The sequence below is a fragment of the Mycena indigotica genome (genome assembly GCF_014461135.1).
Source record: "Mycena indigotica strain 171206Taipei chromosome Unknown Mind.scaff0010, whole genome shotgun sequence".
NCBI classification, from domain to species: domain Eukaryota; kingdom Fungi; phylum Basidiomycota; class Agaricomycetes; order Agaricales; family Mycenaceae; genus Mycena; species Mycena indigotica.
Genome location: NW_023503009.1, coordinates 2,914,090 through 2,929,008, shown reverse-complemented (window position 1 = coordinate 2,929,008; position 14,919 = coordinate 2,914,090). Strand labels below are relative to the sequence as shown.

Below are 14,919 nucleotides of genomic sequence, written 5' to 3'. Positions count from 1 at the left end.
CACGCTGACACATTTGCGCTCGATTCCCGAGTATCTATCTCCCTTCCTTTCCCATCCGGCCACCCTCACTGGCGCTGACCAAAGACCTCTAGTCCCAGGTTGTCAGACTGCGGGTCGGGCCGTGCAAGGACTTCTCCTAAGAAAGCGCGGCCCGGAACAGAACAGACGGATAGTCGGGCCCGCAAGTATGGCGGGCGGGGTAGATCGTAACCAAAAGGGCCCGTGAACTCGGTCCCTTGCCGTAGTCGGTGGTCGAAGGTTCGAATCGGGTCGTGTCGGGCCCGATGAGTCGATAGCGTCTCCTCGCACGGAGTAAGGTAGTTCTTCAGACGATCTAAGCGATAGAGTACAAGGTACACTATCGCGCATTATATACGCGGGCCCGCAAAGGGGGGTGATCGGACACCCTGGCCTCTCCTCCTCCTCCTCGCTCCCGTTCCTGGCCGCAGAGGGGACGATCGCACATCCCTTGCAGGCCAGGCGCTACTCCTGACCTCCTAGCACTCCTCCCCAGTCCCCTTGTGTCGAGTTGGGCTCGGCGACGGCTCGACGCGTCGTTCTCGGTCACGTGCTTCCCACGTGTGCGTTCCTCCTACTGGGGCGCATGTTCTCCGTCGTCACGTGCTGCGTGCTACGGGCCCGCGATGGCCCGACACCAGCGCCAGAGCGGACGGGCCGGGTCTTATCCGTGACACAGGTCCCGGATTTCCATGGTCCAAACATGTCGAGTGTTCGTAGACGAGGCTCAAGGACATGAGGGAAATATGTGAGGTAGTGGGAAGATAAGTAAGCCGCTGGGCTGACGGATAGCAGTTGGCTGGGAGATGCCATCGTGGCGGAGGGAACCGATCCGAGGTGCAAATGAATGCCAGTGATCTAGTAGGAGGACGTAGGCAGCAGAATATAGTGTTGCTCAACGTTGGAGCTGGAGGACTGCTTAACGGAGATGTCAACAGGGCCGCTGCGGGCCGGTCGAGTTGTTCCAGCCCTCTTACAGAGCGCGCCCCACCCACTAATTTAGCGTAACATCAAATTTCATTGATCACAACACTCTTCTCGGACTTGGCTTGACTAGCGCTCTGTCACCGAGGGCTGGTTCATGAGACTGCAAAATTTCCAGCTTTGATAATGACCGTTTTGACAAGGATTTTCGGGTGAAGACTTTTATCTATAACCACCGCCTCGCTATGGACCCTTGTCTCCACCCGTCGCACTTCTATACCCATGGGGCGTATCTCCCGCATGGTACCGGCCCTGGACCATATCGAAGGCTGATTCCCCAATTCAGCTACAGCACTACGCCTCTGCACAGTGACATCCGCCCAGCGGTTCCGCTGAGCTGGGTAACTGACGATTTCCCTAATGAAGGACGACCGCCACCTTTAGGATTTAGTTGGGAGGAACGGACAGACGAACGATTGCAGTGGCGGGGAAGTAACACGGGAATTTGGCATGCGGCTGACGGGAGGTGGAGAGAAGCACATCGAATTCGGCTCGCTGCATTGGCGGGTGGTTTTGGGGGAGCCAATACAAGCGTGTTGATGCCTCTGAAAGATGAGGAAGAAGTTTCGCCTGTTGGCCCGCCGGAAGAGGTTCCACGTGCTCGTTTTCTGAATGCGTTGCTGGATGTGGCATTTGCGGGCCGCCCTCTGAACTGCGAGCCAAAGGAATGCGCGAAGTTGGAGGAGATGTTCGAATGGAGGGCAGCTCATGATCTCAAGAAGGCTGCCCACTATCCTCGACGTAGGTGTCGTGTTTGTCTTTCTCGTTGAACTCATTCCACATAGGTGGATGGGAATGGCTGGTCTAGTCGCTTCAAGCGTCTCATGAACTCTGGGTCTCTGATATTCAAGGCGAGCGGCTATCCGGAATGGTAACTTTTTTTGCTGATGTTGCCTCTTGCTGATCTACTTCCAGGTTCACCGATCGATTGGCGCCATGGGTACATTTTATTCCAATCCAAAACTCGTTCAGCGACCTGCTCGACGCACTTGTGTTCTTTCGTGGGGATCCAAGCGGTCAAGGTGCCCATGATGTCATGGCCCGACGTATTGCCGAAGCAGGGCGGGAATGGAGTAGGAAGTTTTGGCGGAAGGAAGACTTGGTGGCTTATAACTATAGGTGAGTGAGAGCTGCTTGAGAACTTTGCTGACCAGATCTAGATTGTTCCTGGAGTATGGACGCGTTATGAGTTCAAATCGGGAGGAAATGTCGTTTATAATGTGGGAGGATGACCAAGAAGACGAAACACGGGAGCAAGAGCTAGTAGACAGATGGAAGCGCAAATAATGTTGTACGCTGTATCAATAGTTGTCTTTTTTGTTTGTTGTACATACTAGTAGACCCACAAGCGCCCACAGATTGCTGCCGGACCAAAATTGATCACGCGATCGGGGGCTGTGCATTCAAGTCTTCTCTCAAACTTTGACAGATGAACGTTTGTCGGCTCAGCGGCCTTTTGCTCCTTGCAGTCCCACGGAAATCGTGAGTGTTTATGCGAATATATCCCGACCCTTCTTCCTCCCACTAGGCTATGAAGTTTGGTCGAAAAATCAGCGTAAGGGCTCGGTGTCTTCTTCCGCCACCTGCCTCATCACTATGTCATCGACGGACTTGGACAACGAATGGCGCCCATTCTATCTTGATTACAACCTTTTGAAGCGCGAGCTCAAGGTGAATTCATCTTGCGCAGGCCGTGTTTTCTCGTATGCTTATCCGTATTGATAGGCTCGCACGACAGGGCATGGCTGGAGGTCCAAGGACGAGAAGGAGTTTACTCTACTGCTCGAGAAGGAGCTCGACAAGATCCACGACTTCCAAAAAGCAAAGGTAGCCCTTGCCCGTTTCCATTCACGACCCAATGTTTATTTTGCGCGTGCCTCTAGACCACCGAGCTCGCTCACCGCATTCGCGAAGCAGAGAAGGACGTGAAACGGCTGGTGAACGAGGAGCGCATATTTGAGGAGAATGCGCTGAGGAGTCCGCGACATCACCGGATGCGTTCGCCAAGCAGCCCTGACCCAGAGACCCAGTTGGAGGACAGTCTTGGCCTTGACGGTGGCTCTGATGACGATACTGACTCCGACGAGGATGTCTCCTCAATGGGCGCCGACTCACTCGATGCCCTGGAGGCCCGTTTCCATGGGCTGGAGGAGGAGGTCGCGAATCTCGTTGCAGACGTTCACGACTTGGCGTTATATACCAAGCTCAACATCACGGGGTTCATGAAGATTTTGAAGGTTCGCATTGTCTTGGTTTTCCTACAAGCTCGGTCTCAGTATCTCTTTCTCAGAAACACGACGTTGGTGCTCGCCTGCTTTATTTTTCAGAATAATGACTTTAGAGGACAGAAACTAACGGGATTATCTCTCAAGTCCACCTTCGTCCAGGACTACCTCGAAAAGCGAGCGTTTTACAAGTACAACTGGGACGCGCTTATCGTCAAGCTCTCCAAGTTGTATGATTTAGTGAGGACAAGAGGCCATCCTGTCCAGGGCGACTCGAGTGCTGGCGGGAGCCAGAGTGCTTTTGTGCGACAGACGACGAAATATTGGGTGCATCCAGACAACCTCGTGCCGCTCAAGCTTGCAATTCTGCGTCACCTGCCTGTCCTCGGTTTGTCACAGTCGGAGACCACGAAGGATCACTAACTTTGAACAGTGTTCAATGCCGAGAAGGAGTTCGACCCCAAGGACGCTGCTATTACGTCAATATATTTCGATAACGAGGACCTCGAGCTGTACCTTGGTCGTTTGGAGAAGACTGAAGGTGCAGAAGCTATTCGTTTACGGTGGTATGGCGACATGGGCGTCAGAACGGTGAGTTGTCTTGCCTCCTCTTAGGCTACACTGACTGGTCCAGATATTCGTGGAGCGGAAAACCCATCGAGAGGATTGGACGGGTGAAAAGTCTGTGAAAGCCCGGTTCCCAATCAAGGAGCATCTCGTCAATGCATTCTTGAGAGGCGAGTACACCGTTGACGAAGAGTTTCAACAACTAGTCACCAAGGGCAAAAAGACGCGACAAGAGGTGGATTCCATGATTCAGCTGGCGAACGAGGTCCAGTATGCTGTTCTGTCAAGAAAGTTACAACCTGGTATGTCTTGAGTAAGAATGGGCAAACATCCAACTCACCAACTTGTCAGTCATGCGTTCTTTCTACAACCGGACAGCATTCCAACTTCCTGGTGATGCTCGAGTCCGGATATCGCTCGACACAGAGTTGACGATGGTGCGCGAGGACAATTGGGATGGGCGGAGTCGAGCGGGTGATAACTGGCGGAGAACGGATATTGGAATTGACTATCCATTTGAGCAGTTGCCGGCAGACGACAAAGAACAGTTCAAGTGTGTGACCACAAAGTCTTTTCATTCGTTTTCTGACGTTGGGTTAGATATGGCGTTCTCGAAGTCAAGCTGCAAACACAGTTTGGCCAAGAGCCTCCGGAATGGGTGATGGAGTTGGTGCAGTCGCATCTTGTTGAAGCTGTCCCAAAGTTCAGGTGAGTGGATTTGGCAGAGCTTGGCCAGGCCTCGTGGACTCACGAAGCCTTCACGCACGTTCGTAGCAAGTTTATTCATGGATGTGCTACGCTTTTACCTAACCGCGTCGATCTCGTTCCGTTCTGGCTACCTCAGAGTTTGTTAACTTTTTTTGAGGCACACAAATGACTAACGAATCGCAGTGGACATTGACATCTTGAAACCCGATACGGGTTACCTGAGTGTTATCGAGCGACCACCGCATACACCATCAGCCGGTTCTTCGACGAAGGTCACCGAATAGTGATGATGCCTACCATGAACCGCTGTCAGAGCGAGAAGAGGATGATGATGCTGACCGCCAACCGGCTTATGACGAAGACAAGCGGACGGGGTTGAGTGGGAAAGAGGTTGCCGAGGCGATTGCGTTCAGGGAAGAAATGCTCAAGGCGAAAGGCAAGGCTCCTGCCAACCACGAAACCAACGGTGGCGACATCAAACCTCCCAGTCCACGCAAGGGCCTCGCTATACCGCCTAAACCGCGAGCCTTGTCGATTGACCCACTTGCACCATCATTGGCGTTCGACGAGACATTGCGGGATCGTCTGAAGGGCGAGAGGCGGGCACAGAAACGGAGAGAAGAAGAACAGTCGACTGAGACATTGCGGGAGGACCAGGAAGAGCGAGATGAGGATGACCCGCTTCTACCGCGACCACGGGATGACGAGCGACGAGTGTCACGGGATGTCCATGCCCCACCAGGCAAACGAATATCTGTCCCAATACGCATCGAACCCAAGGTATACTTTGCTGCCGAGCGGACGTTCTTGGTGAGATTCCTTGTTGTTCTTGGAGTTGAGCTAACACGATTCTTGCCTAGAAATGGCTGCATAATGCTGTATTTATTGGCACAATTGCAACTACGCTGCTCAACTTTACCGAACCCAGCGACACGTATGGTCTGATTAGCGCTGCGCTGTTTACTCTTGCAGCCCTCCTGGCCATTGCGTATTCCGCCGCAATATTTGTTTACCGGGCGCACCGTCTACGCGCTCGGAGGGCAGAGGGCTTGTACTATGACAAGTATGGGCCGACCGTTTTGTGTGTTGTTCTGTTTCTGGCTATGGCGGCCAATGTTGGGATGCGTGTGGCGGAGATGGTGGACGATGCTTCAGACTAGGACGTGTTCTATCTTGGACAATCGTGACTGCAGTACGTACACACTGGAATGTATGTCTATCTAGTATGTCTTTCCATGCAATGGGTGATCGCGCTCCGTCACGGTCAGGTGATCGGTGACTTCAAGTAACTCAAACGAGTTTGGAGTTGAGGAAAGTCTACTGGGACCGGTAGCACTATAACAGCTCGAAAGGCCATTTTCATGACTACAAGTCCGAGTCTTTAATTAGTGTCGCACAATCTACTTAAATCAATGAGTAACGCCGTTGTCACGGTGTGACCCACCATGCACTTTTCCATCCCTTCCGATATGCTATGGACGATCATATATCGATCATACTCAATCAACGTCCTCCAACTCGCTGCAACACCTCAACGTACCTGTCTTCACATGCGGAGTAGCTTTCAGCGTCATTTCCAATCCTTCTAGTTCAACATAGGCCGCAACTGAACCCTTTCCAGGTCCAGGAAGTTCCTCATGCAGGAAAAGTTTTCGACAACATTAAATCAAGCTCGAGCGGCACATATGATGGTAGTGGATATGTTCCAAGCTCTCAAGACTCGCCCATCGGTCCCCAGCAAGTCCCTGATTCCAATTGCCTAACCCACATTTGTGGCACGGTGTATACCAGAGGAGCGACCTGTCAAGTGCGTCATTCATAGCCAAATCAACGGCCACTGACCTAGGACCTAGCGTTTGCCCAATCCACATGAGGATTTCGACGACGTGGTTAATACTAAAGGGGTTCCACTCGTATTCAAGCGCCATGTTCTTACGCAACTCGCGCGTTTACTCAGTTCCCATCATGCTCTTGTGTTTCGTCGACCTCCGGGATGGGGAATTGACTTCTTCGCGTCGATGGTATCTGCCACATTCGACAGAGACTATGATCATCAGGACGATCCCTTTGAAGTCTTAATTGGAGAGCAGGGCTTGACCTCAGGACGGGACGATGGCCACCATTGTTTCTTTGTGTTGGACATGGACTTCAGGGACCTTCCTGATGAGGCGGACATCCGTACCAACCTCCACACATATCTCGAGAAGGAGTGTGGGGAGTTCATCTCCCGTTACCGTCTCGAGAAGCGTATGGCTCCGCCTAGCCTCTACAAGGTCTCGAAAGATGAGCCAGAAAGGTTCATCATTCTCCTGGCGGTGTGTATTACTCTTCAATTCCCTCCGTGCTCTCATGTCTACACTCTGAATCTCCAGATGTGCCTCCTACGTGTATCAAGGGCTCCGCTATTGGTGATCATCAGAAACTTTGACAGCCCCATAATCAACTATGGGGAGGGTCGGGCGGTTTTGAATCCATTCCTGAACGCACTAGAAGGAGAAGTGAGGTCTCGAATAGTTGGGTCGCTGCTGCTGCTATCCACCTACGATGATGGCACGGTATACTCTTGCATGGGTCGAAATGCGTTGTCCATGATCCGCAAAGTACCAAGCCTCCCACCTCCCGATCTTCCCCGCACCCTCGACTTGACTCATCACCTTGCATTCCAGACCGCGGTTGGTTTTACGCGCAAGGAGATCGACTCCCTCGATGACGCCTTCAGCCGCCTCGCGGTGCATGATGCCCGGCGTATAGTCGATATGTTGGACGCCGGTTACGCCCGACGTTCTTCATTCGGGGATCGTCTGAATGTGGCAGGGAAGCATCAATGCCCACGCCACCCGCTCGACAGCCCGTTCTTCCAAGAAGAAGACCCATTAGCAGCACTGGACACCACTGGCGGGCTTGAAGGGGTGTATGGAGCACACCTCGTGCTGAGACTGATTGCCCACAAGTATGGCCTTCCCAATAACCATGGACGCTATCTGTGATATTTTACTCGTTTACTCTTACCATCGTGAATACTTAATCGCGCTGTCACATGTCAGTGTGACTTGTGGGTCCCTCAAGCAAAAGGCCAGCCACTTTAACGCAGCCAGGACTCCGATACGGTAAGTCCATAAAGTCGTTGCGAAGACTTCTCATTACCATTGCCCAACCTTGTCAGAACCAAGTAGTCCGAAACGGAGCTCGATTACAAGACTGGGGCCCTCAAGGCTCAAGCGAAACGCCAGCCACCTCAAGGCAGCCAGGACTCCGAAACAGATATCCTGGTCCACGAAGTCGTTGCGAAACGCTTTGACTTATTTATTCTCACCACCTCATCTAGACATGAGTGACAGCAGTTGGCCAGACCGCTGTTTCGTCCAAAACAAGGTGGGGAAGGAAGTTGAATACGAGCTGACTTGAATAACAAAACCACAGGAGTGCTTTGACTGTCCAAGTCCCGAACTCGACACTTGTCCGAAAAGCAGCTCACAAGACCCCTTCTCACCTACCCAAACAACATACTAAACCAATTCCTATCTACAACAAGCCGAATCAGGATGCTATCCGAGAAATGAAAAGACATTGGAAAAGGACAAGATTTCGCCGGGCCAACACTCCAGGTCAACAAGGGTGGCAATTGGCAGATGACGTCCAAATCCGGGATATAGATTTGCCCGGCATTCAAGAGCCAGTTGCGGTTTTGGACGAGAATAATCAACTCTTAGTGGTAGCATTCCCTAAGGGACTGACGAAGAAGTCTGCGGTGCGCAACAAGTTCCGCGTCATCACTTATGTTGATTCAAACCAATAGGATATGCTACTGCATCACATTATCACCCTTGCGCAAGCCACCAATGTACGAAGGCTGGTGCCGATGGCCGAACTCGTGGTTGTGTGGACAGCTACATCATCAAAGAGGGTCATATCGCTGGAATGATGAAGCTGAGTCGGTCCTGACATGGAATCGGGCACTCGGTAAGCCCTTCTTCAAAATTGTGGTCACATTTTTAAAGTCTGCAGCACGCCATGCCCGGGCCAGCAAAAGATGTGACAAAAACCTAGAACACACCTTGCGGTTCTATCGCGATGTGGCTCCTGTCTCTCGCCATGATCAACGTTGTTGACCCTGTGGCATACCGTGGCCTCCAAGAGCTTCGCACCGTCTCTGAACAACAACTCGAACATGTGGCTGCCTTCGGTGTCCACGATCCTCTCCTCATGGAGGGTCGGGAAGTAATGCTCAACCGAGACAGTCCCGAACACTACGATGAGCAAGACCCAAAGGATCTCTATGTTCTTCTCGTTCCCCTAGGCGTCTTTCAAGGCGGCGTCTTGGTTATCCCGGAGCTTCATATTCGTCTACGGTACCTTCACCGCTCAATGGTGATGCCTCGAGGCAAGGCATTGGCACATTACGTCGAGCCTTGGACTGGTGGTCAAAGAGTTTGTCTCGCCCACTTTTCTCATGCGTCTTTTTGGCGTTATCTTAATGTTGAAGTTCCAGAAGCAAAAGGATTAGTAGTGGGCGATGATATTCGGCTTGTCTGGGAGAAGAAGCGGAGAAGAAGGAGTAGGTTGCCAGAGGACATTAAAATTGGAAAGAGGCAGAAGGAGATTCATAGATCTACTGTACGTAGCCGAAAGGCAACCAAGTAGCCAGCGTTGCAATGTAGTTCACTTGCCATAGTCGGTGTTGGATTGGATGGTGGCGATCGTGAGCAATCTCTGTCTGGCCGAAAAAGGAGATCAACGTCTTCTCTTCTTCCTCCATGTCGACTCGGACCACTCCGTCAACAACACGTAGCACGTGGTTTACTCCTCTCTACCGCACTGCTCTTAGACGAGCTCGTGAATGGGCCACGCCAGGGCCTAACCGTTGATGACGATGAGGTGGCAGCAGCTTTTTTGCAGCAGAGATCTCCTCTGCCTTCAGCCTCCTCATACACACCTCTTCGCATATACCACCCCCAAGTACGGCTTTGGCCAGTTGCATGTGCAGATGGTGTGGCCATGCAGTGCCAAAACTAGGCCGTTTTGGCTTGAATAACCACGACCGACTGAAAACAACTCGCGCGTTGGGCGAAAGAAGTCCATACGTCTTCAAACTCGACTTCGGCCTTGGAGCGACTTTCCACCACAGTACGGAGGCTTCAAAGTGCGTTCTTTGGCCAGCTTTCCGAATTGTCAGGCTGATTTCTTGCAGAACCTGTCAAATGCGCCACCAGCGCCGTATTCTCTCCGCTTTCCTCATCTCAAAACGACCTTCTCCTCTGTACTACGACTATATTTGCCCTTGTCGACAATGAAATACCAGCTAGTCACCATTGCCATCGTTTGTCGCCGATAATAGCCCCAATCACCTCTCACACCAAGAACACCAAGAACTGCCCTCGGTGGCCCTTGGCAACCCAATAAATGGCCCCCGCACCTCACCTCCCTTTGGTTAATCACCCGCCGCCGCCCCAAAATGATTCACTGCTCTTGTTTTCGACTTCGCCAATGCCAATCTCGTCCAACATCCTACAATGGCATCTTTGGCTAGACGATGTACGGTTTACAAAGCACTGTCGTTGCTACCTTTTCGTGCAAAGGTAGCTGCTGTAGCCGATACGCTTTATCATGGCTCGCAGCGTTTTGCGGCTCAAACCATGGCTTCCACAGCAACCATTCATCTGTCTTGACCATGGCCATTTGCTCTCCGTCCATTCCTTATGCCAACCAGCCAGGAATTCACTACTCGGCCAAAGGACGATCATTCGCGTCACAACGACACGCTTTCCACATTCGACATGCCAGTTCTTGGACATGTCGCGGACGCGAATTGAGTCTCTACTTGCATCGTTTCCAAAGCTTTTGCCTCCGCCATCTAGCACACAACACACACTGATAGAAACACCAGATGTTCGCTACGTTCACTAGCCATTGGAAGAACTCTACATCCTGCTGATTACCAACAAGGCGTCTAATCTCCTACGAGATATAGACATGCTCTACCTTCTTGTGCGTGTTGCCTCTGACATGTGCCAGAGCGTAGCCGAGAGCCAAGTTGCAACACGAGCCTTGGAGCTACTTGGCGCGTTTGACGAGGTGGTTGGGATAGGTTGGCTCTGTGAACCTTGTTCAAGTCAAGAATGCTCTGGAGATAGAACATTACAAGGAAAAGATTCAAGAGATTATCGCCCGGGTACGTCTTTGGAAAATAAGTTTTCTTGGATTATTTGCTGATAAGTTGTCTAGAATAAGGAAGCAGAAGCTAAAGAGGAGCTCAAATGTCGTGCCAAACAGCTCGAGCTGCAGTGGCGCGAACAACAACGTCGCGCGGCAGGCAACTCTGGCTTTTCTTTGTCTGGATATGGCGGCGGCATCATTGGCTATTCACCCGTACCCACTTCATATACCCCACCGCCTCCCACTGTCTCAACTCCCATCAATCTCAATACTGGTATAGGAGCACGCGCGCCTTCATTCAGAGCTTCTGGAATAAAGTTGGGCAGCAACTTATCGACGCGCTTGGAAGCGACTACATGGCTTCTGGTATCGGTCTGGCTTCTGAACCCCCAACTCCTTCCGTTGCTGCGGCCCCGCAGACTGTTCAATCTACGAACAAAGGCAGAGGTAGCCTGCCCGAAGTTGTACCAGAAAGGTTTGTCCCAAACCTTGTCAGATTCCTTGTCGAAACTCAATGATCCACATAGCATTAACATCAGTATCACCGAGCAAATCACCTGCTCATTACTCCGTGATGGAGGTTTAGAGAAAGACATCGAGCTTAAAGGAGACACAAGTATAATCGTCCGTGCCTGTGGCATGGACTACCAGAATAAAAAAGACTTTTTGCAGCGCCCACACGGCCGCTCGCCTGCGGCTCGCGACCGGCGGGCGGTATCCGAGGGTGGCACGTGAATATCATGTGTTTCACGTGCGTCCGCATGACTTTCTGTCAATGCCGGCACGGTAGTGTTTTCATATATAAGAAGAGAAGATGAACCTTTTAATCTCCGACTCGGCCAACGCTTGCATTTCCCTGACATTGACAACGACAGACGATTCCAACTCACTTGTGGCAGCCTTGCAATTTAAACAACACCCACAAGTCGCCAAGTTCGATGCGAAGGCAAACCGCAATGAGGCCAAGAAGATTGCTCTTCGTGACGCCTCAAAGACCTTCCCCATCAACCAAAACCTGGCAGTTCTGAAATGGCGGTATAAAGGCAACAATAAATCCACCGTTCCGCTTTCCAGTGGGCTATATCTTGCATTTGATGTTATGTTTCAAGCTCACACTACGCAGTAAACTGCTGGCCCACACCTTCGAACGATGGTACATGCGAAGTCAGCATCGAATTTGAGCTCGAGAACGAAAGCGTGATACTTCACGGCCTGGAGATATTCATTCCTTTACCGTGAGTTCATCTTATACCCTTGACCTATCCCACCTCTCAATAGCTTTTAGTGCAGGATCCTACCCGACAGTCTCATCACACACCAATTCACTTGCGTCGACCACTGCCATTGTAGATGGTGGGTACCCCGTTTTTGGGTCCTCTTTGAAGTGCTGAATACTTTCTAAGCATCATCGCGAAGCTGTTTACTGTTGGGGGTGATGATCCCGAGACATTTTTCCCAGTCCGTGTTGCCTTTGTTGGCAAGGTACGTGGTGGCGTGGGCCAAATCTACTTGTTATTCTAAACGAGGAACAGGGTAGTCTCGCGGGTGTGGGCATTGCACAAACGTCGCTTGAGGACGGCGCAGATGCAGTCTTTTCTGTCGACTCGGTACTTAGTCACTGTCGATGGCTATTTCGTTGTCTGAGTTATTTTCGTACTGGGCATGATGTACAAATTCAACAGAAACCATCAGTTATTCATTGTTTCTTGCCTCTTCTTCTGTACTTAGCCCTTGCTCTTCAACCTTTCCACTGCGCAAGCCGCTCTGTTCCTTGATTCCCACCAGGCTCCTAAACCAACCCTCGTTGCAGAGCGCAATCCGAGGGTGTATTTCAGGCTAAATATGTATCAATTTAGTACAAAATCAAAATGTGACATGATGTTACGAAGAGTTTGGGCGAGCGCTCTGCAAGAGGGCTGGCCCAACTAACCCGGACCGACCACCGAATATCTCCGGTTGGGCTGGCATCAATTCATCAATGGCTTCCCTCCCCCAGCGTAGCGGGGGCCCTTCCACTCGTATTTCTCCACCATCCACCCCATCTCATGCCCCCCAAACCCACCAACCGACCTCCAAAGCCCGCTCCGGCGCCACCACACCACCACGATGAACAGTCAAGAAGGTTTGTGCACTTGGACAAGAGGTGTTCAGCCAGCGGCTGTGTCTGTCCCAGATACACCCAGCACTGGCTCAGATGAAGGTCGGGGTTGAGGGGGTAACAAGCAATGGTGGTGCCCAGCAGAACGGCATAGAGCAAGCATAGAGCTGGAGCGGCGGTAACGCCAACCGGAGATAAGTGCACCGCCTCGGCGCTCGGTCCGGGTTATAGCTCTTTGCAAAAATGTAGGTGGTTTGTGGAGCCTACTCGATGCTCCAACCTGTTTATTGTTGTTGTGGCTCCTGTCAAGTTTTAAGCTGGCCTGGGAACGACCCAGTGGAGCCAGAGACCCATTTATGGGAAAAACACGACAACAGATGTAAACAGGTTGGAGCGCTGAGCGCGCTCCACAAACCACCTACACTTCTGCAAAGTGCTGTAGGTTGGGCCAGCCCTCTTGCAGAGCGCTACCCCAACTCTTTTCGTCACATCATGTCACATTTTTGATTTTGAATAAATAAATAGCTTATAATAATCTCTCAGAATTGGCCTGACTAGCTCTGCAACGAGGGCTGGTTTAGGAGCCTGGATTCCCACCAGTCATCGGTCCGTCTGATTCTGTCTGATTAATCACCGAATCTAGACAGTCATTCCTTCATTGGGGAGCTTGCTCCCCAATTCTGCAGCAACCGAAAAACTTAAGGAAAACCTCCCACACGACGTCGAGTGTGGGAGGTTTTCGAGGCATCGCCGAGAAAATCCGAAAAGCCGAATGATTGTCGCAAGCTCCCCATCAGTAAGCTGAGCATCAGTTTACAAGATTCATGTTTTAACCCACCACCCCCACCATGTCAAAGCTGCTCAGCGACCTCTGGGCCAGCACTCCCTCGGCTCTATGTTCCGCTCAAAATGCGTCGAGTTACCCATTGATGCTGAATCAGAATCTCTGACGGTCTGTTCTTCTTTCTCTGCCAATAAGTACTCTGGTGTAGCGTGGTACACCAAGAAGTCGTGATCACACATGTGCGGAGCTGCAATCTCAGTTTGCTGCAGCAACTCTCGTTGGTGGTAAAACAGACTACAAGACGATGAAAACCGATCTTGACAGGATGTAACCAAGTCTCTGACCGGCCTCCTGCGGAGACAAAATCAGCATTCGACATCAGGATATCGGCAATCGACTTCAAGTTCACTCGCAAACCCACTCTCGCTCAATTGGTCCACCCATTCACAGCAATGAACTATCCCAACACTCCCAGCCAGCACAACACTTGGTCGATGGCCAGCTCGCCTACTCCCACGCTCTATGCAGCCTCTGACGCTGGCAGCGATATCACCATTGACAACCTCCCAACTCCAACCAACTTTGCGGACGCGCTTGCCAACTCGTTTGATATCTCAATCCGGACTATCGCGGGGACCTTCACGCGTTTTACCAGGTTCAACTGAGTCAACTCTTCATTTCATATGTCCTTCACTCATTGCTTGGTATAGCTTGGTTTGCAGCCGAACGGACTGTCGTTGCAAATGACCTACCTACTCGCTGCCCAGCTCAAGGTACTTCAGATCGCCGAGCGTGTCTATGCCCACCACGAGGACATCAAGAGCGTGCTCCAGGAAGCTATTCAAGTTGTGGCGCTCGGTCAAAACACGAGCCTGACCAACGAACAGAAGGCTAGTCCACTTGCAACATTATATCCTCTCTCATCATTGCGTGGATACCTCTATATCCTATATGAAGTTAACTCAACCGTGAATCGAAGGCCAACATCATGCGGAGCCACATCGTCGACGACAAGCATAAAAAGCGAGAATCGTCGCTGTGCTCAGCCTTTCCAACCCGACCTGCTTACAACAAGCTTAAGAAACCAAGTTCAACGATGGGAGAAATGTTCGATGCAGGTGAATACTGCAAGAGTCTTGTTGACCTGAAGGAATACAGTGGTGGAAATATACTCACGGACAGCCCAGACCTCATCGTCAAGTGCGCAAAATTTCAAACCGGACACAAGTTGGAAGACATCTCGAATCCGGAGCTCGACGCAGCAAACCGTCCAGCTTGATCGTGGTTGTTGGCGTCATTTCTGACGATAACCAGGCCCTCAAGGCAATTGGAGAATTCGGACCGGAAGTTTGCGAGCGCGAAGTTTTCGATGCAGTCGGCCA

The 14,919-nt window shown here is 51.4% G+C and overlaps 4 protein-coding genes across 4 annotated transcripts; 3 read left to right on the top strand and 1 right to left on the bottom strand.

Moving 5' to 3' along the window:
• Positions 1-1,187: 1,187 nt before the first annotated feature.
• MIND_01141300 (SPX domain-containing protein) lies at positions 1,188-5,662 on the top strand (the record flags this gene model as incomplete). The annotated part of the gene is made up of 16 exons (XM_037367951.1): positions 1,188-1,743; positions 1,788-1,873; positions 1,918-2,121; positions 2,163-2,265; positions 2,472-2,484; positions 2,531-2,673; positions 2,728-2,829; positions 2,886-3,615; positions 3,661-3,818; positions 3,862-4,096; positions 4,146-4,347; positions 4,395-4,502; positions 4,569-4,639; positions 4,686-4,760; positions 4,816-5,312; positions 5,363-5,662. Exons 1-16 carry the CDS (start codon positions 1,711-1,713, stop codon positions 5,660-5,662), a joined length of 3,060 nt encoding a protein of 1,019 aa, XP_037215783.1. The 5' UTR covers positions 1,188-1,710.
• On the bottom strand, positions 4,142-4,581 carry MIND_01141400 (uncharacterized protein; the record flags this gene model as incomplete). The annotated part of the gene is made up of 2 exons (XM_037367952.1): positions 4,142-4,379; positions 4,427-4,581. 2 exons carry the CDS (start codon positions 4,579-4,581, stop codon positions 4,142-4,144), a joined length of 393 nt encoding a protein of 130 aa, XP_037215784.1.
• Positions 5,663-5,976: 314 nt separating the features above from the next.
• MIND_01141200 (AAA-ATPase-like domain-containing protein) lies at positions 5,977-8,424 on the top strand (the record flags this gene model as incomplete). The annotated part of the gene is made up of 11 exons (XM_037367950.1): positions 5,977-6,010; positions 6,064-6,071; positions 6,124-6,309; positions 6,356-6,817; positions 6,875-7,413; positions 7,454-7,541; positions 7,598-7,609; positions 7,666-7,771; positions 7,841-7,874; positions 7,923-8,250; positions 8,299-8,424. The coding sequence occupies 11 exons, from the start codon at positions 5,977-5,979 to the stop codon at positions 8,422-8,424; spliced, it is 1,923 nt and encodes a 640-aa protein (XP_037215782.1).
• A 1,682-nt stretch (positions 8,425-10,106) lies between these two features.
• MIND_01141100 (Copper P-type ATPase) lies at positions 10,107-12,853 on the top strand (the record flags this gene model as incomplete). The annotated part of the gene is made up of 13 exons (XM_037367949.1): positions 10,107-10,388; positions 10,446-10,587; positions 10,634-10,671; positions 10,725-10,929; positions 10,974-11,130; positions 11,183-11,271; positions 11,531-11,728; positions 11,779-11,890; positions 11,946-12,008; positions 12,059-12,137; positions 12,188-12,262; positions 12,545-12,777; positions 12,829-12,853. The coding sequence occupies 13 exons, from the start codon at positions 10,107-10,109 to the stop codon at positions 12,851-12,853; spliced, it is 1,698 nt and encodes a 565-aa protein (XP_037215781.1).
• Positions 12,854-14,919: the final 2,066 nt, after the last annotated feature.